This window comes from Canis lupus, chromosome 30, assembly GCF_003254725.2.
Source record: "Canis lupus dingo isolate Sandy chromosome 30, ASM325472v2, whole genome shotgun sequence".
Taxonomy (NCBI): domain Eukaryota; kingdom Metazoa; phylum Chordata; class Mammalia; order Carnivora; family Canidae; genus Canis; species Canis lupus.
Genome location: NC_064272.1, coordinates 1,131,337 through 1,157,735, shown reverse-complemented (window position 1 = coordinate 1,157,735; position 26,399 = coordinate 1,131,337). Strand labels below are relative to the sequence as shown.

The window sequence follows — 26,399 nt, the reverse complement described above, 5'->3', positions numbered from 1 at the left end:
GTATCTGTGAATCACCAACACTGCTGAGAATTCAGGGTTCAGGAGGAGACCGGGAGGACAGGGCAGGTGGGCCTCGGGGGAGAGGCGCGGGCTGCAGCAGGCGGGCGGCCGCGCGGGCGTGGTCCTGGAGCCCCGGGGTCGAGGCCCGCGTCGGGCTCCCTGCGTGGAGCCTGCGCCTGCCCCTCCCTCGCCTGGGTCTCTGCCCCTCTCCCTCTCTCTCTCTCTCTGACTATCGTAAATTAAAAAATAATACTAAAAAAATTTAAAAAAGAGAGAGCGGTGCGGAACTGGTGGTGGCTGGAAGGGCTCCCAAGTCTGCTTCAGCTTACACTCAGCATGTGAGTGAGTGATTCCCTTATCAGCCCTGTTAGGCAGGTTCCAGCATCATCCTTGTTTTGGAGACGAGAAGCAGCCCTGGAAGTTAAAAGACTTCTTTATGTGGTAGAAATTGGCATTTTAACTCAGGGAGGCTCACTCCAGTGTGTTCTTGTGTGTCACTTATGTAATAGAAAGTTCTGAGACTCATTAATAATTTTACTATTTTTTAAAATCTTATTTATTTATTCATGAGAGACACAGAGAAGCAGAGACACAGGCAGAGGGAGAAGCAGGCTCCATGCAGGGAGCCCGATGTGGGACTCGATCCCTCGGACAACAGGATCACGACCAGGGCCAAAGGCAAATGCTCAACCACTGAGCCACCCAGGTGTCCCAGTAATTCCTTTTTCTTACTAAGTAGTCTTTAAAAAAAAAAAAAAAAAAAAGAATAGACTGGGATCCCTGGGTGGCGCAGCGGTTTGGCACCTGCCTTTGGCCCAGGGTGTGATCCTGGAGACCCAGGATCGAGGCCCACATCGGGCTCCCGGTGCATGGAGCCTGCTTCTCCCTCTGCCTGTGTCTCTGCTTCCAAAATTAAGACTGTCAGTCATACCCAGGGTTCAGTTACTCATCCCCATGTTCAACTCTCAGATTCAATAATCCCACGTCTAGATAAACACTAAACAGGAAGATAAGAGTAACAACAACTATATCCTCTTCCCTGTGCACCATGAAGGAGCTAAGAGGAGATACACACAGATAGAAAAGGCATTTTTTAAGAATGCATTAGACAGGGTCGCCCGGGTGGCTCACAGTTGAGCATTTGCCTTGGGTTCAGGGCGTGACCCCAGGGTCCTGGGATCGAGTCCCACATCAGGCTCCCCACAGGGAGCCTGCTTCTCCTGCTTGTCTCTCTCTCTCTCTCTCTGATAAATAAATTTTTTTTTAAGATTTTATTTATTCATGAGAGACACAGAGAGAGAGAGGCACAGACACAGGCAGAGGGAGAAGCAGGCTCCAGGCAGGGAGCCCGACGCGGGACCCGATCCCGGGTCTCCAGGATCAGGCCCTGGGTGAAGGCGGCACTAAACCTCTGAGCCACCTGGGCTGCCCTGATAAATAAAGTTTTAAAAATCTTAAAAAAAAAAAAAAAATTGGACAACCTGGACCCCCCCACACTGGGTGGCCAGGAACTAGGATGCTGTGGTAAATTATCTCTTCCTGATTCTACATTCAGTGACATAAAGTTGGTACTTGAAATGGGTCACGGTAGGAATTTTTACACCACAGAAATTAGCAAATTTTTGCAAGTCAGGGCTTTGTTGCAGTGCGGCTTGTCTCGTGCATTATAGAATGTTTAACTTCATCGCATCCCTGTCCTCTCCCCACTCATTGGTACCCTCAAGCAACACCTCCTCCCCTCAGTCATGACAACCAAAAATGTCTCCAGTTTTTGCCAAATTCCCCTGATGGGCAGAATCATCCTGGATGAGAATCACTAGCAAAAGTTGATTTCACTCTATAACTATCCCACCAAAAGGCTCCAAAATTATGATTGAAAAGATGGACTTCTTTGTGGAGTGTGGAGTGAGAGCTCACATTTATTTAACATTTACTTTGTGCCTGGCACTATTCCAGGTCCTTTATATGCACTAACTTTCAATCTTCATAATAGTCCCTCTAAGATAAATACTATTATTATTCCTGTTCTACAGATAAGAGAACTGAGTCACAAAGGAGTTAAATAATTTGACAGAACTGGGGTTCATACCCGTTCAGTCTGGTTTCAGAATCTGTGTTCTTAAGTCTATGCTGCAGATACCACCAGATTTCCAGAGACTATTACTCTCCCCTTCGCTGTCTGTTAAAGGTTTTTTACAACTCAGCCAGGAGTATTTAGATATGGAGAATTCTGAGGCCCCCTTGCTAACACTTCCTAATTGGAAGGACACCTGTAGCTGAAGTTCTTTCAACCAAGATGTTGAGTGAGTATGCTTTCCTCCTTGATCCTGATCCACATGGAAAAGAGATCTCTCATCAAGGAAAAATGGCACACAAGTACTGCTTGCATTGCAAACTAGAGGCCTTTTGATTTTATAAATAACAAAGGGAAGGAAGATTTTCTACTATTGTGTTAACTTTTGATAGTCTTGATTTTAAAAATATGCCATTGCATGAATAAAAAATTCAGTTTTCCCTTAGGTAGTATTCATGAGACATCAAAAAGAAAGTGCTGAATTACATAGGTAGCTCCTCAAGAAAATAAAGGGTACTTTTTGCATATTTTTAAATATATGTGGCTTGATCATTAAAAAAAAAAAAAAAAAAAAGAGGCAGCTAATTCCTTAAGGCAATAGTTCTCAAAGTGTGCACCAGCAACATAGCATCACCTGGGAACTTATTAGAAATGCAAATTCTCAGGCCTCACCCTGAACCAGAAACTGGGGATGAGGCTCAGCCATCAGTGGCTTAACACCCATGGCACAGCAGGTGGTTCAGATGCATGCTCAAATTTGAGAACCACTGAATCAAGGTGGTATTTGAGCCTTCAAACATCGTAATCCCAGGAAAGCTCGTAATTTCTAGCCTGACGCCATAGAGCTTATAAACTCTCACTGCTTGATGAAAGTGGATGTTGTGATAGGATGTAAAAATTAAAAAAATAATTTAAAAATAGTTAAAAAGCATTGGCCCTTTGCTAATGAATTTTCATGGAACAAATGCATCTTCCTGATTCTTCTCTTCTTAGCCAGATTTTCTACAGTCTTGGTGATTTCTGATGCATAGCATATAAACTGCAAACTGGAAAGTATCACTAAGGTCTCAGAAGAGGTCTTGGTATTCAGTAGTTTTTGAACAGCCGCCCTCTGGGCTGCAGGGAGGCTGTCCTGTCAGGCCTGAACCCGCTGGGAACCTGACGAGGGTGGGAGCTAGTGAACTGCCTGCCGATGGCAAAGGTGCCCCAGGCCACAGAGCTGGACCCAGGGAACTGCCTGAGATGATAGGCGACTCCCAAATTGGAGAATCCATGACTTGACCCTCCTCACCCTCCAGCCCACTCCTGCTTCCATGTCACAGAGAAGGGGAAGCAATAAGAAAAGAGTGTCCACCTCCCTGTGTCAGAGCCCAGATGCCCTGCCAAGTCCTCTCCTGTTGCTACAAGAAGGTCTCTGCGTCCGCATGGCCTGTGCCCCTGTGGTTGCCCGATGTCCTACTCCACTCCCCTCCCCTCCAGGACATCTCTCCAGCACCTGCTCCCACTCTCTCCTACACACCAGTTTGTACTTCCTAACGGATCGCTCACATTAGCACACGAACATGGTGTGCTTCTGCCTCTCCTAACAGCAGCAATTCTTGGCCCCACATCCTAATCCTGCTCCTGCCCCCGTTTCCCTATTCTGTCTCTTGCAGCGCCCCAGGACTCTCCACTCACTCCATAAGCCTCCCCTCAAGGTCTTTCCCGCCACCACCTCTCCAAAGGACCTCCCAAGGTCTCTGTGATCTCCATGCAACCCAGCCCCATAGGCAGGCCCCAGGCTGTCTTTCTTGTTGCACCCACCTCATTTGGTACAGTTCATCCTCCTCCTCCTTGGCTCAGTGTCTTTCTGCTGCTCCCAGAACAATGCACGATCCTCAGAATTCAAAAATAAATACATACATCATGGGGCCCCTGGGGGGCTCAGTCAGCCAAGGGTCGGCCTTCAGCTCAGGCCATGATCCTGGGGTCCCGGGATCGAGCCCCCCCTCGAGCCCCACTCCCACAGCAGAGAGTCTGCTTCTCCCTCTCTCTCTCCTCCCCACCCCCCACCTCGTGTTCTCTCTCTCATCCGTTCTCTCTCTCTCACAGATAAATAAATACATAAAATCTTTAAAAAATAAATACACGCACTTTAAGGCCTTTAAGTCCGCTAGAAGACTTGGACAACACAGTTCGAGCTCCTGGAGCTACAGATTCTCCCGTAAACCTACTCTGCCGTACCTGGCAGCCTTGCTCGTGTCGCAGCACATGGGAGACAGGATGTCTGTCCAGCACTCTGGGGCAGCAAGACAAGGCCGACCCTAGCTGGGGGAAACCCGGCCGGCAGCTCCAAGGCTCGATGGGGCACAGGGCAGCATCCATGGCTGTGGCTTAGGCCTCCATGTAACACAGCCCCACTCTCTTTCCTGTCCACGGAGAAAATACAGTCTTTTCGTGTCCTGCGTGATAGGCCTCTGTCCTAAATGCGAAACAGAGGCTCAACTTAATTCTTCTATCCTCTCTTCTTACAACTATGAAAGTCTGACTGCTTCCCTTCAAGGACTATTGTATATCTCTTTTATCCGCCCCAGGAAATCCAGCACAGTGGTGAACACAGAATGCTTTTAAACACTTGTGTTATCAGTAACATTGTAAGGACTCCATATGGTGACAAATGGGAACTATGCTTATCAGGGTGTGCATTTCAGAAAGTACAGAACAAGACAGATCACTCTCTTGTACACCTGGAACCAATATTGCATGTCACTTCAATTAAAAATAATAAATACATGTCAGAAGTTTTAAAAGCGCATATATCACCTTAAAACTCTGACCCAGGGATCCCTGGGTGGCGCAGTGGTTTGGCGCCTGCCTTTGGCCCAGAGCACGATCCTGGAGTCCCCGGATCGAGTCCCGTGTCAGGGTCCTGGCATGGAGCCTGCATCTCTCTCTGCCTGTTTCTCTGCCTCTCTCTCTCTCTCTCTCTGTCATATCATTAATAAATAAATAAAATCCCTATTTAAAAAAAAACAAAACAAAACTCTGACCCAGATATTACTGTTTCAGTGACATCAGGAAGTCATTTCTCACTGAGGAGGGCACTCGATGGGATGAGCACTGGGTGTTATACTCTGTGTCAGCAAACTGAATTCAAATTTAAAAAAGAAAGAAAAAAATTTTAAAAAGAAGCCATTTCTTAATCACCACATCTTTGACCATATCTTTGGACAGTGTTCTATCAATTAAAAGAGGTTACACAAACCAACTTTAAATACAAACGCGGGAGGCCCCAGTGGTGCAGCGGTTTAGCGCCACCTGCAGCCTGGGGTATGATCCTGGAGACCTGGGATCAAGTCCCATGTGGGGCTCCCTGCGTGGAGACTGCTTCTCCCTCTGCGTCTCAATAAATAAATAAAATCTTTAAAAAATTTTTTTTAAATAAATAAAATAAAATACAAACGAAAAGGCAAATTCAGAGCCTCTTTTATGCACATATTTTGTCACTGCAAGTTCTTCATGATGTCCAACCCAATGCCACCATGTATTTAAGCTAACTTTCTCTTGATGTATCCTTGAAAAAGGAGAGGGCAGGAGGAGAGCAGGTTATGATGATGTCCTGATATCACTGGATTGTAGATTCTATTAAAGTTTTCCATCATGGTTGCTATAGAAACAGTGAAGCAAGGCTCAGGCATAGAGCTCAGAGAAGAGGTATTTCAGAAAAGCAAGGCCTAAGCTCATCTCATGCAAAACCTCAGAAGTCATCAAGGCCACTCCACAAGGAAGAGAGTTCAGGTGATACAGTGTTACCTTTCTTCGCTTTTGTGTTGGTTTGCTTCCTTTGTAAGTTATTGACAACAAAGCAGCAAGATGCAATAGACCCAGAGTTGGGAACAAGGACAATTTCATCATTCTGGGATTTTTGGTCTCCTGTTTGGTGGTAGAAAAATAACCAGGGGTGACTGTTTGCTCTCTGCCAATACTGGCACCCTAGACATAAACTAGGGTAACTTTCCATAAAAGTAGTGGAAATTGGGAACTTTTATTTACTTTTAAAGGTTTTATTTACTTATTTGAGAGAGAGAGAGAGCGCACAAGTGGTGAGGAAGAGCAGAGGCAGAGGGAGAAGCAGACTCCCTGCTGAATAGGGGGCCCGATGCAGGACTTGATCCCAGGACCCCGGGATCATGACCTGAGCCAGAGGCAGACGCTCAACCACTGAGTCACCCAGGCAGGTGTCCTGGAAAATGGGAACTTCTACAGTTTGAGTAACCAAATAAGACCTCAGATGAGTTCTCACCCCCCAGATAACCAATTATATATATTTTATTTGCCTTCACAACCCAAAAAGCAGTAAGAGTTACTGGAAGGGGCACCTGGGTGGCTCAGTCAGTTGAGTGTCTGACTCTTGATTTCAATTCAGGCCGTTATCTTGGGGTCATGGGATTGAGCCCACATTGGGCTCCAAACTCAGAAGAGCTTGTTGAGCTTCTCCCTCCCTCTGCCTCTCCCCCACTTCTCTCTCTCTCTCTCTCTCTCTCTCTCTCTCTAATAAATAAAGGGCTCCCTGGGTGGCTCAGTCAGTTAAGCATCTGCCTTCAGCTCAGATGATCTCAGGGTCCTGGGATTGAGCCCCACGTTGGACTTGCTGCTGAGCAGGGAGCCTGTTTCTCCCTCTGCCCCTGCCCCTGCTGTGTTCTCTCTTGCTCTCTCTCAAATAATAAAATAAAAATTAAAAAATTGTGGGACCCAGGAAATTTAACAAAAATCCCCTACCCCTGGCCAAGCAGAGCAGGACTGACTCCATTTTGTGCTGTACCCGTCTTGTGCCGACCTGCTTAGGGCACTGCCCCACCCTAGTCAAGTCCAGGGCACACCCTAACCGGAAATCCAGCTCAGTGATAGGCCAGTTCAAATGGATACTTTAGGGTAAAATACAACTCAGTCGGCCACCTGCGAGTGGACCAGCAGGACTGTGCAACTTTCTGCGTATCCCATGGGCCACTGGCCCCTATAAAGTTGCTACGCCTCTTAGTCTCAGGGTCCAAGTCCCTGCTCCGCTGTGTCGGGTGCACTTGGACTCAAGCTCCAGCTTGTAAAGAAACCCTAGTGTGTTTGCGTCGGTGTCGGCTCCTCGGTGGTTTCTTGGATTCGCAATCTTGGGCACAACAAAATCATTTTAAAAAATACCTTCACAGCAACATCTAGACTCAGGTGTTTGACCAAACAATTGGCAACTGTAGCATAGCCAACATGACACAAAAAAATCCACCATCGCACTATTTAATATACAAAATCATTAAAATGTAGGGGTCTTGCGTCATCCCATAGTCTGATTTCCTTATTTTTATAAATGAGGAAACAGGTCAGAGAGGAAAACCCCTGAGTATACACATGTGGTCACAGGAGAATGTGCACATCCAAATTCCCAGGACCCTTTATAAATTGCTTACTACCTTCTAATAAAATTAAATAGGAAAGATTAAATCCTTCCAACACACAATTTATTTCTGTTTTGAAGACTTGAGAAAAAATCATCATGTCTCCTCCACGTCTCAGGCTTTCCAACTTGATGCCTCGGGTTTTGGGTTTGTTTTGTTGTTGTTGTTGTTGTTGTTGTTGTTGTTGTTGTTTTTATTCCAATTCCAGTTAGCTAACATAGAGTGGTATATTAGTTTCAAGTGCACAGGGACTCAACAACTCTGTACATCACCTGGCACCCATCACAGAAAGTGCCCCCCCATAATCCCCATCCCCCTCTTACCTCCCCTCTGGTGACCATCAGTTTGTTCTCCATAGTTAAGAGCCTATTTCTTGGTTTGCCCCTTTCTCTTTTTTTCCCCTTTGCTTATTTGTTTCGTTTCTTAAATTCCACAAGAGTGAAGTCATATGTTTGTCTTTCTCCAACTGACTTATTTCACTTAGCTTTTTACTCTAGCTCTATCCAGGTCATTGCAAGTGGCAAGATTTCATTCTTTTTTTTTTTTTTTTTTAAGATTTTATTTATTCATGATAGACATAGAGAGAGAGAGAGGCAGAGACACAGGTAGAGGGAGAAGCAGGCTCCACGCCGGGAGCCCAACACGGGACTGGATCCCGGGAGTCCGGGATCACGCCCTGGGCCAAAGACAGGCGCTAAACCCCTGAGCCACCTAGGGATCCCCCCCCCCTTTTGTTTAAAGATTTTCAAGATTTCTTTGGAAATCTTTTCTTTTTATAGCTGAGTAATATTCCATTTTATAGGGGCACCTGGGTGGCTCAGCGGTTGAACGTCAGTCTTCAGCTCAGCACATGATCCTAATGTCCTGGGATCTAGTCTCACACTGGGCTCCCTGCAGGGAGTCTGCTTCTCCCTCTGCCTATGTCTCTACCTCTCTCTGTGTGTCTTTCATGAGCAAATAAATAAAATCTTTAAAAAAAAAAGAAAAGGAAAATTGACTTTTATTTTTAAAAGTTTGAATTTGTCAGTGGATGTTGATTAAATTACATCCATTAAATGGGATAACGTGCAGTCATTAAAATGAAAAAAAAGAGCTCTAATCAAAAGACATGCTGATACAAAAGATGTGCATTGGGACGCCTGACTGGCTCAGTTGGAGGAGCATGCAACTCTTGATCTTGGGATCACAAGTTTGAGTCCCACGTTGAACATAGAGATTACTTCAACAAAATAAATCTTATAAGAAAGAACGGTATCCATGATGATTTGTTAAGTAAAAAACAAAATTTTGAGTGTAGACATTAAAAAGTCACCTCTTTAAAAATAATTGTATTTAAATATTTGTTAGCATATGCATAGGTAGGGGAGAGCATTGATTACCTCTGCAAGATTCGGTTAAAGGAGGCTTGTTTTCTTTTCTTTTCTTTTCTTTTTTTTAAGATTTTATTTATTTATTTGAGAGAGAGAGAAAAAAAATAAAAGCAGCAGGGAGGGCAGAGGGAGAGGGAGAAGCAGACTCCTGCTGACGGAGAGCCCAATGTGGGGCCCCATCGCAGGACCCGGAGATCATGACCTGAGCCAAAGGCAGATGCTTGACCGACTGAGCCACCGAGGGCCCCTGTTTCCTAAGCTATACATTTTGACATTTTTTGAGCTTTTACAAGAAAATCTTACTTTATAATCAGAAAATAAAATAATTTAAACATTTCTATTACCTGGCAAATAGCTCAAGAGCGGGGGTAGGTGAGCAGCAGCAGCTGGTGCTCATGGGAAGCCAGCACAAACGTCAGGGGGGAGTGTTGTGCTGCGGTCCTGCCTCACAACATGGCCTCAGTAATGGTTAATAGCTGAACCTAGAATCAAACTCAATCATAGCTGGTAAAGGGACGATAGAGTCCATATGACATCTCTTCCCCCAGAGCATGACACACTGGGTACTTACCACTGCGAGCTTAGGAAACAGAGCGTTTGCCCCTAACGTCGTCGCAACCCAGAGTGACTTCAACTTCCCTGCTTGCTTCTCTTCTTTGCTCCCCACGTACCCGGTTCCCTTTCCTTCCCCCTCTTCTTTAAATTGCCTATTGGAAACACAAGAGGGCAGCAGCCCCAGGTGCAAGAAAGGCTCCCAGGCTCTGGTAACTTCCAGAAAGCAAAGGGATGGCGCTGCTGCAAGACTGTCACCAAGGCTTTCAGAGATTTCCACATCCTGCTCTGAATGTGTGTGGCCATGCTTAATATTCTATTGCACATGATAAGCAATGAGTGGGGCAGAGATCCATTGCTGGTGAGTGGGGTTAACACAGTTACCTCTCTTCCAGGTGCTGACCAAGAGGAGGTGAGAGAGGAAAGAGATGGTCTAGAAACCAAGACTTAACCCTATTTAAGGATGGAAGAGGAACCTTATCACAACACCAGCACTGTCAATGGCACCCCAGTAAGTCACCAGCCTCTGGAACACCATGGGTTGTGGGAGATCATCACCATTGCAGCCGTGACTGCTGTGGTCAGCCTGGTCACCATTGTGGGCAACATCTTAGTCATGATCTCCTTCAAAGTCAACAGTCAGCTGAAGTCAGTTAACAACTATTACCTGCTCAGCTTGGCCTGTGCCGATCTCATCATTGGGATTTTCTCCATGAACCTCTACACCACCTACATCCTCATGGGACGCTGGGTGCTCGGGAGTCTGGCTTGTGACCTCTGGCTTGCACTGGACTATGTGGCCAGCAATGCTTCTGTCATGAACCTTCTGGTGATCAGTTTTGACCGTTACTTTTCTATCACAAGACCTCTGACCTATCGGGCCAAGCGTACCCCAAGAAGAGCTGGCATCATGATTGGCCTGGCCTGGCTAATCTCCTTCATCCTTTGGGCACCGGCGATCCTCTGCTGGCAGTACCTGGTTGGGGAGCGGACAGTGCCACCAGATGAGTGCCAAATCCAATTCCTCTCCGAGCCCACCATCACTTTTGGCACTGCCATCGCTGCCTTCTACATCCCTGTTTCTGTCATGACCATCCTCTACTGCCGAATCTACCGGGAAACAGAGAAGCGAACCAAGGACCTGGCCGACCTCCAGGGCTCTGACTCCATGGCCGAAGCTGAGCCAAGAAAGCCAGCTCAGAAGGCTCTGCTGACATCCTGCTTTAGCTGCCCTCGGCCCACGCTGGCCCAGAGGGAGAGGAATGAAGCCTCCTGGTCATCCTCCCACAGGAGCACCTCCACCACTGGGAAGCCATCCCAAGCCATGGGCCCAAGCACCGAGTGGGCCAAAGCTGAGCAGCTCACTACCTGTAGCAGCTGCCCTTCCTCAGAGGATGAGGACAAGTCCACTGCTGACCCTGTCTTCCAAGTAGTCTACAAGAGTCAGACCAAGGAAAGCCCAAGGGAAGAATTCAGTGCCGAGGAGACCAAGGAAACTTTTGTGGAAGCTCAAGCTGAAAAAAATGACTATGACACCCAAAAATACTTCTTGTCCCCAGGTGCTGCTCATAGATCCAAGAGTCAGAAATGTGTGGCCTATAAGTTCCAATTGGTGGTAAAAGCTGATGGGACCCAGGAGGCCAACAACAGCTGTCACAAGGTTAAAATCATGCCCTGCTCCTTCCCAGTGTCCAAGGATCCTTCCACAAAAGGCCTGGATCCCAACCTCAGCCATCAAATGACCAAACGAAAAAGAATGGTCCTTGTCAAGGAGAGGAAAGCAGCGCAGACTTTGAGTGCCATTCTCCTGGCGTTCATCATCACCTGGACCCCTTATAACATAATGGTCCTGGTTTCCACCTTCTGTGACAAATGTGTCCCAGTCACCCTGTGGCACTTGGGCTACTGGTTGTGCTATGTCAACAGTACCGTCAACCCCATTTGCTATGCCCTCTGCAACAGAACCTTCAGGAAGACCTTTAAGATGCTGCTACTCTGCCGATGGAAAAAGAAAAAAGTAGAAGAGAAGTTGTACTGGCAGGCGAACAGCAAGCTCCCCTGAAAAGTCAACAACGCCTCTCAGAAGAGTCACCATGGTCAATTCCCTTTGAGGATGGGTGAGTTGATCCTGGTTTAATTCTTTCAAAAGAACATCTGTCATTTTGGACACCTGAGGACTTTGTGGAGCTTGAGATCCATAACCAAAGGAAGGAGTCACAGCTGCCACAAGTGCTGCCATATTCAATGATTCTTGTCTATAACCAAGGTCACCTCATGCTACTGGGGTTTGCTGTTAAAGTGAAGAGACAGACTTGTGTCCTTTCACAGGATGAGGAATGCTGAATCACAGTGAACAGTGACTTAGGGAATTTCTGTTCCCTGACCTTTTGGGGAGCAGCAGGGACTGGGTGGAAACCTTCCCTGCAGAAACCTGTGTTGAGGTTTTGTGCAATATATTTGTGTCTATTAAGTTGTCTCCTATCAGAACTGGGAGACTGTGTCACCTGTTCAGCTGGCTTCTAAGACTCTACTTCTTTATAAACTAGTCAGTATTATGCAGCTACTACATGTTCTGTACTGTGGTACGTTTTTTTTGTCCCTACATCTGAGTGAAGCTCTCCCCTTTCCTTTTACAACCGATCCCAACTCCTGGTACCCATGGAAACCATGCTGGTCTCCACATTACCATCCTTTCTTCTCAGAATCCTGGGTCTGGAAGGACACCGAAACCCGATCCCATCCAATCCTACACAGGGGCCTCTACTCTGCTGGTAAAGGCCGTCAAATCTCCACAGTTATTTTCGTTTTTACCAGTGAGAATTTTTTTCCTTTTATCTAAACAGATATTGTGTATTGTGTTCTGTGCCTACGTGGGCCTAACCATCCATGCTCTGTTCTAAGGAAAACTACATGATTGCATAAAGATCTTCTCTGGGCTATTTAATTATGATTCCTTTCATTGTTTCCAGAGGCCTTATTTTCCAATCTCCACCAGGCAAACCTGAGGCAAATGTGGAAAACAAATTTGGTTTCACCCCACTTTTTTGAAATTCTTCCATAACTCTTTTGCCAGCGTCCAATTTCTCTCATCCAGATGCAATTCACAGCCAGGCACAAGCAGGTCATGGTGCTGCTTCAGTCAGAAGTGCTATTTGGAGGGACAGAAGGGGAAAGGCTTTCTTTCTTTCTTTTTTTAATAGGTACTTCAAATCATGGCTCAGAAATGACTTATTCATTCCTCTCCAAATTCACCAGCAAGATGAGAAGCTCAGAAAAGTATGGTTGAGGTCCAGTGACACTGGTGATAGTTATTAAAAATGAAAGCCTCATCTTGAAAAACAAAATGTAGATCACAGTAATATATAAAAATAAAATTTATCAATATAGCATACATTAGAGCATCAAAATGATCAAAAACTAAATTCAATTGAAATTTCTCTGTATATGAACAGACTGAATCTAAGGTGGGTTGTTTTTGTTTTTTTTTAATTTATGATAGTCACACAGAGAGAGAGGCAGAGACACAGGCAGAGGGAGAAGCAGGCTCCATGCACCGGGAGCCCAACGTGGGATTCGATCCCGGGTCTCCAGGATCACGCCCTGGGCCAAAGGCAGGCGCTAAACCGCTGTGCCACCCAGGGATCCTGGGTTGTTCTTTTTTTTAATTCTGAGAATAAAGCAATGTGCAAGATACAAACTATAAAACAGCATGTGATGAATAAAAGACCCACAAAGAAAGCAGCAGGGCAGTACACAGTGAGGATTTTAAAGACGAAGCACTCCAGTTGGACAGCACCTTGGCTGATTATACCTGCGAATGTGTTTTAACATCTCCAGGCTTCATTTCCCTTAATGTAGACCATTTGTTTACAACCCTATTTGCTGAGGGAATGGAAAATAGCTGCTTTAGTGGCCCCAGGAATTGTGAATGTGCTTGAGTGTAGGAAAGTTTCCACCTCCCCCCTGAAAAGGGAGTCAGCCTGTTACACCAAGTCCCAAGAAGGTTTCAGGGCAGGACAAAGCAGGTACACGCGGGCCTCTCCCCAGGCCTTGTGGGAACTTGGTGAAGTTGAGATGAAGCATCTCAGAAGCAATACAGCTGCTGAGCCTTCATCAAGGGCAGGTTGAAGCCTGCCAAGAATTTCACGGAGAAAATTAATTAACTGGCTCAGTTCTCAGGAGATGCTCCCAGGCCGACATGAGGCCAATGGGGCTGTGACTTCATAAGCAAACCTGCTCCAACAGCTCTAGGTAAACAGTTGGTTCTTTTAGTTTAAGGCTTTGATTTGTGACAAAAATGAAAATCCCACTTGGAGCCTACATTGGCCATTCACTGTCCACAGTAGAAACATGGTCTAATTCAAACAAAAGAATGCAGAACCGGGGAGGGGGAGGGGGCGCCTTGGGTGGCTCAGTGGTTGAGCATCTGCCTTGGGCTCAAGGTGTGATCCTGCATCGGGCTCCCCACAGGGAGCCTCCTTCTCCCTCTGCCTGTGTCTCTGCCTGTCTCTCTTGAATGAATAAATACAATCTTTAAAAAAGAAAAGAATGCAGAACCAGTGGGGAGGGATGGAGGGAGGGACACTAGGGCACATTTTTCATACTCAATTGCCTAGGACTTGCCCTTTTGTGTGTATCTTTTGTGAAGTTAATTGAAAGGCCTACACTTCCTTTTCTTTTTATATCACCGGCTCTCGGAGGCAGCCAGTTCTACATACTACTATGCCCCTTGACATTTACAGTGGACAACTTGATATTCCAGTCCAGAGATTAGGTACAGATTTCACAATTACAAAGAGGCAGACCTCAGCTTCGCCCTTAAAGGACATTCCCCTAAAAGAGCACAGCAGTGGCCAGGAATATTTAACAAAAATTGTACTGAAAACAGATCCCTTGACAAGCCATCAAATTCACAGTCAAGGGGAAACAAACCACAACGTCAGCAACATAGCAGCATCCAGCAGGTAACGAGTCAAAGCTTACATGGTCTACCACACACAGAGCTGGGGAGACTGAGGGTGTAAAAGGCTAAGATCTGCAGTCAGCTCATGCCCACCCACCCGCCGGGTCCCTGTAGTTTACAGTTGGATTCATTCATTCTGAGGACCTCACCACAGGCCCTGTTTTAAAGAAGTTTCGTTTCCCCTAGGTGTTTCTTTCTTTCTTTCTTTTTTTTTTTTTTTTTTATGTCAAGGTGTATGTCTGGTACAACAAGATGCTCCGGGCTCATCTTTCCTATTCATACGTCAGCCCAGGAGTCAGCCATTTTTCAGGGAGTGCTGGTTCTAGGGGCACCTGGCTGGCTCAATTGATGGAATACGTGACTCTTGACCTCAATGTCGTAAGTTCAAGACCCATGTTGGGTGTAGAACATATTTAAAATGTAAAAAAAAAAAGGAATGCTGGTTTTATCAAGTAAAGAATGATACCTGGCTCCAATATAGACTTAGGATATATTTGTTGCTATTGAGCCCTTTCAGGAATTAGAAATATGTACAATGTATACTTACCAAAAATGAGTTCATATTGGCATCTGCAATTCCAATCATCATAGGGTTCTTCCCGCTCCATATTTATATCTGTATCTCTTGTCTCCAACAGTGAGAATCATCATTTATTCATGTGCTCAATTTGCTCCATCCTTTGATAATAGTTTCAAAATTGCAAAACCCCTATCATTGTGAAAAACCAACCTTTTAGTAAAGTTCCAATATTTGTTTGCGGTTCTTCCATCTGAAGGTTGAAGGTGCATAGTCAAGTTACTAATTATTTGTGTTCATCTTATTTCTTTCACTTGAAATCTGTTAGATTTGTTTCTGTTGGTATTCAATTTAAGAACTTTGCATTCTTATTTTTTTTTAACAAGTAAAATGTTAACATGGTTGTAAAAGTCAATTCTATACAAAATGATGTACTTAGCTCCATTCCCCACCCCTTTCATCCCATTCCCACCTCCTCATACAAGAGAATGCAACAGATTTTCTTCATTCTCTTATGGAGGCCGAGAAAAATTAAGGCCATTCCACCTCAAGTTTAGCATTAGCACAAGTACAGCCATCTTAGGCCTCTGGGAATAAGAGCTGAACTTTACAGGAAAAACTGCAGAATGTCCTAGGCAGGGAATCCCACATCGGAAAGACAATAAAGCTCAGAATGCCCTCAGCAGAGAATCCTGTATCAGATCTTAAGAAACTCCCCACCCTTTTCCCCATATTAGAATGGAAAAAATTCCTCCACCCCTTCTGAAGATCCCCTAGACCAGCCCATAAAAAACCCAGCTGTAACCCACTTCGGGTCCAAGTCCCTGCTCCGCTGTGTGGGGTATACTTGGACCCAAACTCGAGCTTGTAAATAAACCCTCGTGTGTTTGCATCGGTGTCGGCTCCTTGGTGGTTTCTCGGATTCGCGATCTTGGGCACAACATTTGGGGGCTCGTCCGGGATCCGAGAGACCCCCAGGACCCTATCCGGAGGGTCCCACGCGTGGAGAGTGCACTCAACCTTTTCCACCTTTTGCGCGCATATTTTCTGAGAGCTCTAAACTGTACTTTTACCTGTAGGAATTCCAATCTGTATTGGGTCGACATTGGCTTAGGCGGACGTGCTGGCGGGCCACGACCGGGCCAAGACCACGATCTTGAGGAGACGTCCTTTGCCCCTGCCTGGAGGACAGGGTCCTCATCTGTAAGGAGGGCCGCTGCCAGCCCTTCGAGTTACTGTTTTATCTCCGCGGCTGCACTGGGACGTTTGTCTGTTACTGTGTTCTTGTTAACTGTTTTGCACGCCGGTCTGTGTTACTGTGTTCTTGCGTTTGACTGTGTTATTTGTTAACTGTCACAACTGTCTGTGCCTTGGTGTGGACGAGGGACATAATGGGGCAGACACAAACCACTCCCCCCCCCCCATCCCTTATGGTCTCCCACTTCTCAGATGTTAAGGAAAGAGCTCACAATCTGAGCACAAACATACGGAAAGGGAAATTTTGAACTTACTGCATGTCAGAATGGCCAACCTTTGACGTGGGATGGCCCCGAGAAGGAACTTTCCACCTACCTATTATCTTACAGGTTAAGGTCGCGATCTTCAGGGATAAACCAGACAGCCACCCTGACCAGATGCCCTACATCCTGGTCTGGTAGGACATGATTGAGAATCCCCCTCCTTGGCTAAAACTATTTTTACCCCCCAAAGCAGGACCTACCAAGATTCTAGCCTTGCGGAAAGGCAGAGAAGGAGACCAACTCTAAGACAAAAGAGCCTCTTTATCCAGTTTTACAGGATTCCTCACTGGAGGACCTGATCCTCCCACCGCCCTACTGGGCACCCCCTCGCCCTTCCACCTCCCCCACCACCAGAGGTACGGGGGGCTGCAGAAGGGGCGCCCCCCTCCCAGATGAGGGAATTCCTGTGCCAGCAGCGGGGATGTGCGGTGGGACCCAATGGGTGGTCCCACCCCCTAACAGGGGCCTGCAGACTCCACCGCCCTTCCCCTCTATGCCATGGGGCCCCCCGACGAGACTGGCGGACAGCTAATGTTGTACTGGCCATTCTCCACCAGTGATTTATATAATTGGAAAACCCAAAATGCAAAGTTCTCTGATAATCAGAGATCTTTTTTTTTTTTTTAAGTTTCAGTTTATTTTATTTATGATAGTCACACAGAGAGAGCGAGAGAGAGAGAGAGAGAGAGAGAGAGAGGCAGAGAGAGAAGCAGGCTCCATGCACCGGGAGCCCGATGTAGGATTCGATCCGGGGTCTCCAGGATCACGCCCTGGGCCAAAGGCAGGCACCAAGCCGCTGCGCCACCCAGGGATCCCCAATCTGAGAGATCTAATCGGGCTTTTAGATACTGTTCTCTTTACTCACCAGCCTACTTGGGACTGCCAACAGCTCTTGCAGGTTCTCTTCACCACCGAGGAGAGAGAACGAATCAGGTGGAAGCCCGGAAGTCTGTCCTGGGAGAGGACAGACAGCCGACTCAAAACCCAGACCTCAGAAATGCTGCCTTCCCCTTATCCCGCCCCACCTGGGACCACAACTCGGCTGAAGGTAAGGAGAGACTCCGGGTCCACCGCCAGACTCTAATGGCAGGCCTCCAGGCTGCCACGTGCAAACCTACCAATCTGGCCAAGGTATATGGTGTGAGACAGGGCAAGGATGAGAGTCCAGCAGCCTTCTTAGAGAGAGTCATAGAGGCTTTTAGGCAGTACACCCCTATGAACCCAGAAGCCCCAGAAACAAAGGCTGCAATTATCATGGCTTTTGTTAACCAGGCGGCTCCCAACATTAAAAAGAAATTGCAAAGAGTAGAGAGACTGGGAGAGAAAAGCTTGCAGGACTTAGTAATAGTAGCAGAAAGAGTCTGTAATAATAGAGAAAGTCCAGAAGAGCAACAAACCAAACCAAGCGACCAGTAGACCTGAAACCTGGTCAAGATCCTGCTGGCCACAACCATGGATGACCCACGGGAAAGACAGAGGCACCTCAAGAAGCTTGGATGGCTTCTTGGTCCCCATCGGGAGCGCCCTAAACTGAACAAATGTGCCCATTGCAAGGAAAAGGGCCACTGGGTGAAAGACTGTCTTAACAAAAGGCCCCTGCCAAGATCTTGGAGATGGAGGACCTGGACGATTAGGGGAGTCAGGGTTCGGCACCCCTCCCCGAGCCCAGGGTAACTCTCGGAGTGGAGGGGCAACCTGTTGAATTCCTAGTGGACACTGAGGCACAACACTCAGTTTTATTACAACCCCAAGGGAAATTGGCAAGCAAGACTTCATAGGTGCAAGGGGCCACAGGCATCAAACAGTACTCGTGGACTACCCAAAGAATTGTGGATCTCGGCATGGGCCAGGTATCCCACTCCTTCATGGTCATCCCTGAGTGTCCTACCCGTTGTTAGGTCAGGATTTGCTCACCAAGATGGGGGCACAAATTCGCTTCCACCCCGAAGGAGCAAAAATCCTAAACAAGGAGGGGCACCCAATTCAGGTGCTTGTCCTGAGTTTAGAAGACGAATAACAAGAAGACCATCAATTACTTAACACTGCCCCCTCCAGATTCCCCCACCAGTGTCTCAGATAAAAACTGATGATGGGGAGCAAATTGATTGACTTTAAGTGGATCCAGATGGGACATAGCAAATAGGTCTTGAAAATTATCACTACTAAGCCTGAAACTTTTATGCTATTGAGGCTTACTGAAGGTCACATAAGTTGTTATCATTTTGCAATTTGTTAGTAAAAAATTGGCTAAACTGATGGCTAATTGTCTGTTTCCAAGTTTTCATAAGTAATTGTTAAGATACCTTTCAAAGTCCTTGGTAACCTGAAACCTTAGTTACACTTTGATGATAAATGGAATTAAATTCATCGGACATCTAGGTCTTTTCCAAACAGGAAAAAGTGCTGAAACGTTGATTTGAATCTGTTGGTGAACATGCTTTGTACTTAACTGTTTCATAAATTAGCCGTCTAAAGAGTTCTGGTGTTCAAAAATCGGTTACTCCTTAGTTTTCATTGGACACTAAGGTTCCTAAGAATGGAAAAACTCTGCTAAAGTAAGACTGATGACTGATAAAGAAAGCAACTCTGTATGTAGAAAAGGAGATATGTAAGAAAAATGTAAGGAATGGGAATATATTTTTGTTCAAGGTAAAAGAAAGTAATTTTGTCCCAAATGAGACTGACTGGAAAGAAATGGCTTGGGACAAATTCTGAATGCAGAGGAAGGTGTAAAAGGGTTGTGAAAGGAAATCCTTGGAAAGGAATTTTAGATGTGGTCAGGACAGACTAAGATCAAAGTAAATGGATTTTAAAGTACAAGAGTATAAGATTAAAAGTCTACTTTCTGTGCAAAAGTTTCCTTGATTTGTTGGTCTGCTCTTGATAAGAGCAGCAGTTTTGTCCGAGAAGGAGTCAGATCCGCGGGGGCAGCCGCGACCTCGGAGACGGAGACCGTCTGGGCGGAGCCACTGGCAGCGGAGCGTCGGCTCAACGGGCAGAACTGACCGCACTGGCCAAGGCGCTGACCGTGGGGGAAGGTGAACGAATCAACATCTACCCCGACAGCGGGTCCGCCCTCGCCGCCGCTCACGTCCACGGAGCCCTTTACAGGGACAGAGGGCTTCTGACAGCAGAGGGAAAAAAACTACTAAAAACAAAACAGAGATCCTTGAACTCCTGAGGGCCCTCTGGCTGCCCAAGGCACCATCATCCACTGTCCAGGACACCAGAGGGCAGACACACCAGTAGCGGGGGAAACCTGCTGGCCGACTCAGAAGCTAAGGAGGCGGCCCTTCTGGTGACCCAGGTTTTAACAACCACGCGACCTGATCCGGGGGCCCGACACTGCCTGACACCCCCAACTATACTGACACTGACTTACACTGGATCAAGTGCTTGCGTGGCTGGTGGAGGGCCGCAGACTCCAGCATCATCCTGCCAGAGGAACTGGGACGGCGAGTCCTATCCAAAATGCATCGGAGTACTCACACGGGAACAAGGAAGATGGAAGACCTCCTACGACATGCAAAGATCACTATTAAAAACTCTCGAGGTAAAACCTGGAAAATATGGGTACAAGTATTTACTAGTGTTTGTAGATACTTTTTCAGGATGCACAGAGGCATTTCCCACCAAACATGAAACGGCACAGACCGTGACCAAGAAACTGCTGGAAGACATCTTACCGAGGTATGGTTTTCCTGTTAAGATTGGGTCAGACAACGGCCCAGGATTCGTCTCTAAGGTAACACAGGGAGTGGCACTAGTACTTGGGGCAGATTGGAAATTACATTGTGTATATAGGCCCTAAATCTCAGGACAGGTAGAGAGGATGAACAGAACGTTAAAGGAGACCTTAACTAAACTAAGCGACTAAATTAGCCCTGGAGACTGGCGGGGACTGGGCGACTCTCCTCCCCTTCGCCCTATATAGGGTGAGGAACTCCCCATATAAGATGGGACTGACTCCCTATGAGATCATGGTCCGTCTTCCTCCACCTATTATCCCCAATTTAAAACCTGAGGTGCTTGCTGAATTTGATGATCACCAACTCCTTTTCTCCCTCCAAATGTTACAACGAACCCATGAGCAGGTGTGGCCTAAGCTGAGGGCCCTCTACGAGACTGGGCCACCCCCGGGCCCCCATCAATATCGGCCAGGTGACTGGGTGTACGTGCGGAGATACCAACACCAGACACTTCGACCTTGCTGGAAGGGACCCTACCTCGTGATCCTGACCACTCCCACCGCTCTCAAGGTCGACAGGATTACTCCCTGGGTCTGCTACATCCATGTCCGGCCAGCTGATCCAGAGGCCTTCTCAAGGACTTTGTTCCAGAATGGAAAGGCCAACCAGACAAGGACAATCCCCTAAAGCTAAGACTGCGCCGTTCTCACTTACCCCACTAATGTTGCTTATGCTCTGTCCCTTCGTGCCAGAACCAATCCCCATCAGCCGTTTAAAAATGTGCACCCAATTCAGCCTTGCTTTTAAAGTCTTTTAAGGTTTAAAAAGATAGGAGCATCTTAACTGTAGAGAGGCTTTTGCAAGGGGGGGGGTTATGTGCTGCCCCAAATGAGGAGTGTTGCTTCTTTACTGACCACTCAGGAATAGTCCGGGAATCTATGGCAAAAGTCAGAAAAGGTTTGGCTAGTCGTAAACGGGAGCAAGAACAGCAACAAGGTTGGTTTGAATCATGGTTTAATCATTCCCACTGGCTCACTCTGAGACCAGCCTGCACCCATGATTGGGTCCTTCCTTAGGTCCTCTGAGAGGGGAAAATGTGGAGGTGGAGAAAAATTAAGGCCATTCCACCTCAAGTTTAGCATTAGCACAAGTACAGCCATCTTAGGCCCCTGGGAATAAGAGCTGAACTTTACAGGAAAAACTGCAGAATGTCCTAGGCAGGGAATCCCACATCGGAAAGACAATAAAGCTCAGAATGCCCTCAGCAGAGAATCCTGTATCAGATCTTAAGAAACTCCCCACCCTTTCCCCCATATTAGAATGGAAAAAATTCCTCCACCCCTTCTGAAGATCCCCTAGACCAGCCCATAAAAAACCCAGCTATAACCCACTTCGGGTCCAAGTCCCTGCTCCGCTGTGTCGGGTGCACTTGGACCCAAGTTCGAGCTTGTAAATAAACCCTCGCGTGTTTGCATCGGTGTTGGCTCCTTGGTGGTTTCTCGGATTCGCAATCTTCGGCACAACACTCTGAATTATTAGTGTTGGGATCCCTGGGTGGCGCAGCGGTTTGGCGCCTGCCTTTGGCCCAGGGCGCGATCCTGGAGACCCGGGATCGAATCCCACATCGGGCTCCCGGTGCATGGAGCCTGCTTCTCCCTCTGCCTGTGTCTCTGCCTCTCTCCCTCTCTCTTGGTGACTATCATAAATAAATAAAAATTAAAAAAAAAATTGAATTATTAGTGTTATTTTTTTTTAATTGGAAGATTTTTTTTAAGATTTTATTTATTTATTCATGAGAGAGAGAGAGAGACAGAGAGAGAGAGAGAGAGGCAGAGACATAGGCAGAGAGAAGCAGGCTCCATGCACCGGGAGCCTGATGTGGGATTTGATCCCGGGTCTCCAGGATCGCGCCCTGGGCCAAAGGCAGGTGCCAAACCACTGTGCCACCCAGGGATCCCCCCAACAGACACATTAAAAAATGCTCTATATCACTCGGCATCAGGGAAATACAAATCAAAACTACAATGAGATATCACTTCACATGGGTCAGAATGGCTAAAATTAACAAGACAGGAAACCACAGGTGTTGGCAAGAAAGGGGAACCCTCTTGCACTGTTGGTGGGAATGAAAATTGATGCAGCCACTCTGGAAAACAGGATGGAGGTTCCTCAAAAAACTAAAAATAGAACTATTCTATCACCCAGCAATTATACTAGTAGGTACTTACTGGAGGACACAAACATAGTGATTCAAAGGAGCACTGCATCCCAATGTTTATAGCAGCAATGTCCACAATATGGAGGGAAAAATAAAATAAGATGAAGACTGAGAGGGAGGCAAACCATAAGAGATGCTGAACTCTTGGAAAGAAACTGAGAGTTGCTGGGGAGGAAATGGGTGGAGGGGACAGGATAATTGGATGACGAGCATTAAGGAAGGCACTTGAACCCAATGAACACTGGGTGTTATATGCAACTGATGAATCACTAAATTCTATCTCTGAAACTAATTAAAAAGAAGAAGAAAATAGTGTACCAAATTATACATATAAATAAATTTTCCCAGGTGTTTATAATAAACCTGAATGTCTTCTATAATGAAAAAAAGGAAGTATCTACAGACTTCCTACCATGAAAAATTAAGGTCAGACTCTTACACAGTGCTGGCTAATTGCCAAACACCAATCCCTCCAGTGTTCAATTTATAAAGCTGTGCATATATGGGTACCTTGAGGAAGTAATTGCTGTTTGGGTACTGACTGGGTAATAGCACTCTATCAAGCTAAGGACATGGATTCTAGAGAAGAATACACATCCTATGCCTTGTTTGAGTATATGCCAATACTGAGAGCTGGGGAGACCAAGTAGAGCAAGTTCAACAACCCTGAAGACATGAAGTAATGATAGGCAAAAGACTGACACTTAAATATTCATATTAAAATCAAAGAGAATGGGACACCTGGGTGGCTCAGTGGTTGAGCGTCTGCCTTTGGCTCAGGGCGTGATCCTGGGGTCCTCGGATCAAGTTCCACATTGGGTTCCCATGGGAAGCCTGCTTCTCCCTCTGCCTGTGTCTCTCATGAATAAATAAAATCTTAAAAATAAATATCAAAAAGAGCACATCCACAGGGTAAATTATCCTCCCAATGAACTGTATTGTCCCCGATCTCCTTTGATGAATTACTGAGGGGGAGGATGAGTTACAACCTGAAGTTTATTGTGATTAGGCAAAGAAAGCCAAGTCCTGACTCTGCTCACTGAGCTTGACCATCATCCAGACTTGTCTACACAAGTATGCCTTATGGCAATCTATTTCTCCAAAAAGTTCTCATCTTCTTATTTTATATGGCCCTTGAACAAGCCTCATACCACCAGATGCCTCCAGGATGCCCTTGTGCTCCTGTTAAGAGCAGTTCTCCAAAGTTTTATTCCCAGCAACGATTTTCTAGAGAGTTATCTTGCATAAATGCATCTGCAGTGGCATTCTAGTAAAGCAATGGGCACGGTTACTTACCTTCAACAAAGAGCAACTCATACTCAACCCACTTATTCCCAATATCAGTAACTGGGAGCTGGTGCTTAATTTTAGTCATCCAGCTGCTTTCAACCAAAATCCATGAAGCTCCTGCCCATGACATGCTAACTACAGCCAAGTCCTCCCAGTGTGCAGTGGAAAACACCAGCAGCAAAGAAATGGAAATACAGATTAAACCTGGGAAGTGGAGGACCACTCTTGTCCCTAAAAAACTAGATTGCCATGGTTGAACATCTTTTGACAGGTCCTTTATATCCAGAAGTAGGGCCTATGCAGGAGAATCTGAAACAAAAAAAAATTATACTAGGTTTGGTTTTATAGTCACTATATTAATATAATGATTAATATAATATTAATTAATATTAATATAATTATAATTATATATTATAATAATTATATATTATATTATAATTATATTTATAATTAATAAATATTAATTAATATAATGATTAATAAAATAATACATACTTGCTTGGGAAATAAATCAGCAAATCATAAAAAATTACAGTAATTCTATAACCTCTGATAAATACCTCAGCATGCATCCTTACAGCCTTTTTTACTATGAACAGACATACACTTTTTAAAACTCACAGAACTGCTATGTATAGTTCAGCAACTTATATGGTCATATCTTGCAGGAAATATCTAGCTGCTCAAGCTCTTCCAAAGCAGAAACTCTTAAGGCTTCAATTAACACGGGGAGCTCCCATCCATAACTAGGTTAGAAAGGTTATTTCTGTCCTCTTTCATCTGTTAGAGACTCACAATCCTTGGCTTAGCCCTCTATAGTTCTGAACTTTGAGAAGAACCAATTATTATCTGGAGAGAGGTTTTTTGTTTTATTTATAAAGTCTAATTTTTTTAAATGACTGTATTTGTTTCTTAGGACTGCAGTACTGGGTGCATGGCAAACTGGGTGGCTTAAAACAATAGAAACGTATTCTCACAGTCTGGAGGCCAGAAGTCCAACGGATACCCAGGTATCAGCAGGGCCATGCTGCTAGGGAAGGAGCAGGGGAAGTCTTCGTTCTGGGCTTGGTAGCCTCAGGCCTTCCCTAGCTCTGCAGTGTCATCTTCCCTGGTGTCTGTCTCTGTGTCCAAATTTCCCCTTTTATAAGGACACCGGTTATACTAGATTAGGTCACATTAAAGATCTCATTTTAAATTGATTACTTCTATGAAGACCTCATTTCCAAATAAGGTTACATTCTGAGGTACTAGGGTTTACAGCTCCAATATTTTGGTGGGACACAATTCAACCCATAACAATAACCAAGCAAGAAAAATACATTCCTATTTAATAGGTGAGCAAACTGTAGACCAATGCTGAGTAGTACCAAATGGGAAGGATTTCAGGTCCTACTGAGCAAATAAGGTGTGCCCTCAACTGCCTTATGGAGGCCTGGCAGGTCAAGGTAGTCTTAACTGGAATTAGACAGTTACCTATAATACCTATTTTTAAAATTTATTTATGATTTTTTAAAAAAGATTTATTCATGAGACACACAGAGAGGTACAGGCAGAGGGAGAAGCAGGCTCCCTGCAGGGAGCCCGATGTGGGACTCTATCCCAGGACCCCAGGGTCACGCCCTGAGCTGAAGGCAGATGCTCAGCCGCGGAGCCACCCAGGCATCCCTTATTTATGATTCTATATTTATTTTTTCCCCCAGAGGTATTTTTTTCTTATTTTTAAAACTTTCTATTTCTTTTTTAAGTTTTTAATTCCAGTTAACATACAGTGTAATTATTAGTTTCAGGTGTACAATATAGTGACTCAACACTTCCATACATCATCACCTGGTGTTCATCAGGACGCGTGCCCTCCTTAATTTCCATTATCTATTCTCCCAGTCCCCCACCCACCTCTCCTCACCATCAGTTTGTTCTACAGTTAAGAGTGTTCTTGGTTTGTCTCTCACTCCCTTTTTTTCCCTTTGCTCATTTGTTTCTTAAATTCCACATGAGTAAAATTATATGGTATTTGTCTTTCTCCAACTGGCTTATTTCACACCTAGTATTTTATATCTATATTTTTTAAGATTTATTTTTATTTGAGAGAGAGCACATGAGTAGGGAGAGGGCAGAGGGAGAGACAGACTCCCCGCTGAGCACAGAGCCCAACCAGGGGTTCCACCTCACAACCCTGAGATCATGAGTTAAACCAAAACCCAAACTCAAGATGCTTAACTGACTGAGCCACTCAGGCATCCCAACACTGAGTGAGTATTTTTAAAATATGTTTGCCTCTGCTCTCCCAGCCTGAAAAAACTGCATGAAACTAAAGAAATGAAACTAGATTTTTGAAGCTCCTTTTCTGTGTGCAAGGAACATCTCTGGAGGCTTTAGGGCCTCACATCTTGAACCTAGCTACAGGTATGCTCTCTGAAACTCCAACTCAGAAATTCTTTAAAGGAAAGTTTCCTTCCTAAGTTCCCAGCATCACCTCTTTGGGAGACCAGAGAGCTTAAATCTCAGAATAGGACAAAATAAAAACCTTGGGCTACTTATTACCTATAATCAGGACAAATGCCATTAAGTCAATCCTGACCAATTTCTTAGAAGTGTTCATGAAAGCACTCAGGGATTTATCTCTACAGTGAACAGGTTCTATTCAAAATTAGGAACCCTTGTTTCATTTTTACTTGTCATTTTTTTCTCTACTTTTCACTGTAGCCACCTTCTCCAGATGTCCAAAACCTATGTACCCTCTTTCCTTCACCATATTCTTAGATCCAAGAACCACAAGTAGGTAA

At 45.5% G+C, this 26,399-nt stretch overlaps 1 protein-coding gene across 3 annotated transcripts in view; it reads left to right on the top strand.

The window, feature by feature from the left end:
* The window catches only part of CHRM5 (cholinergic receptor muscarinic 5), an 84,465-nt gene extending 71,522 nt beyond the window's left edge, over nt 1-12,943 (top strand). For 2 of the 3 annotated variants that reach the window (XM_025473338.3, XM_049104112.1), the window contains exon 3: nt 9,815-12,939. In XM_025473338.3, coding sequence (XP_025329123.1) covers nt 9,883-11,481 — 1,599 coding nt within the window. In that variant the 5' untranslated portion in view covers nt 9,815-9,882 and the 3' untranslated portion in view covers nt 11,482-12,939. Of the gene's footprint in view, nt 1-9,814 lie in introns of all 3 variants that reach the window. The other variant, XM_035708832.2, reaches the window with a different exon arrangement.
* Nucleotides 12,944-26,399: the final 13,456 nt, after the last annotated feature.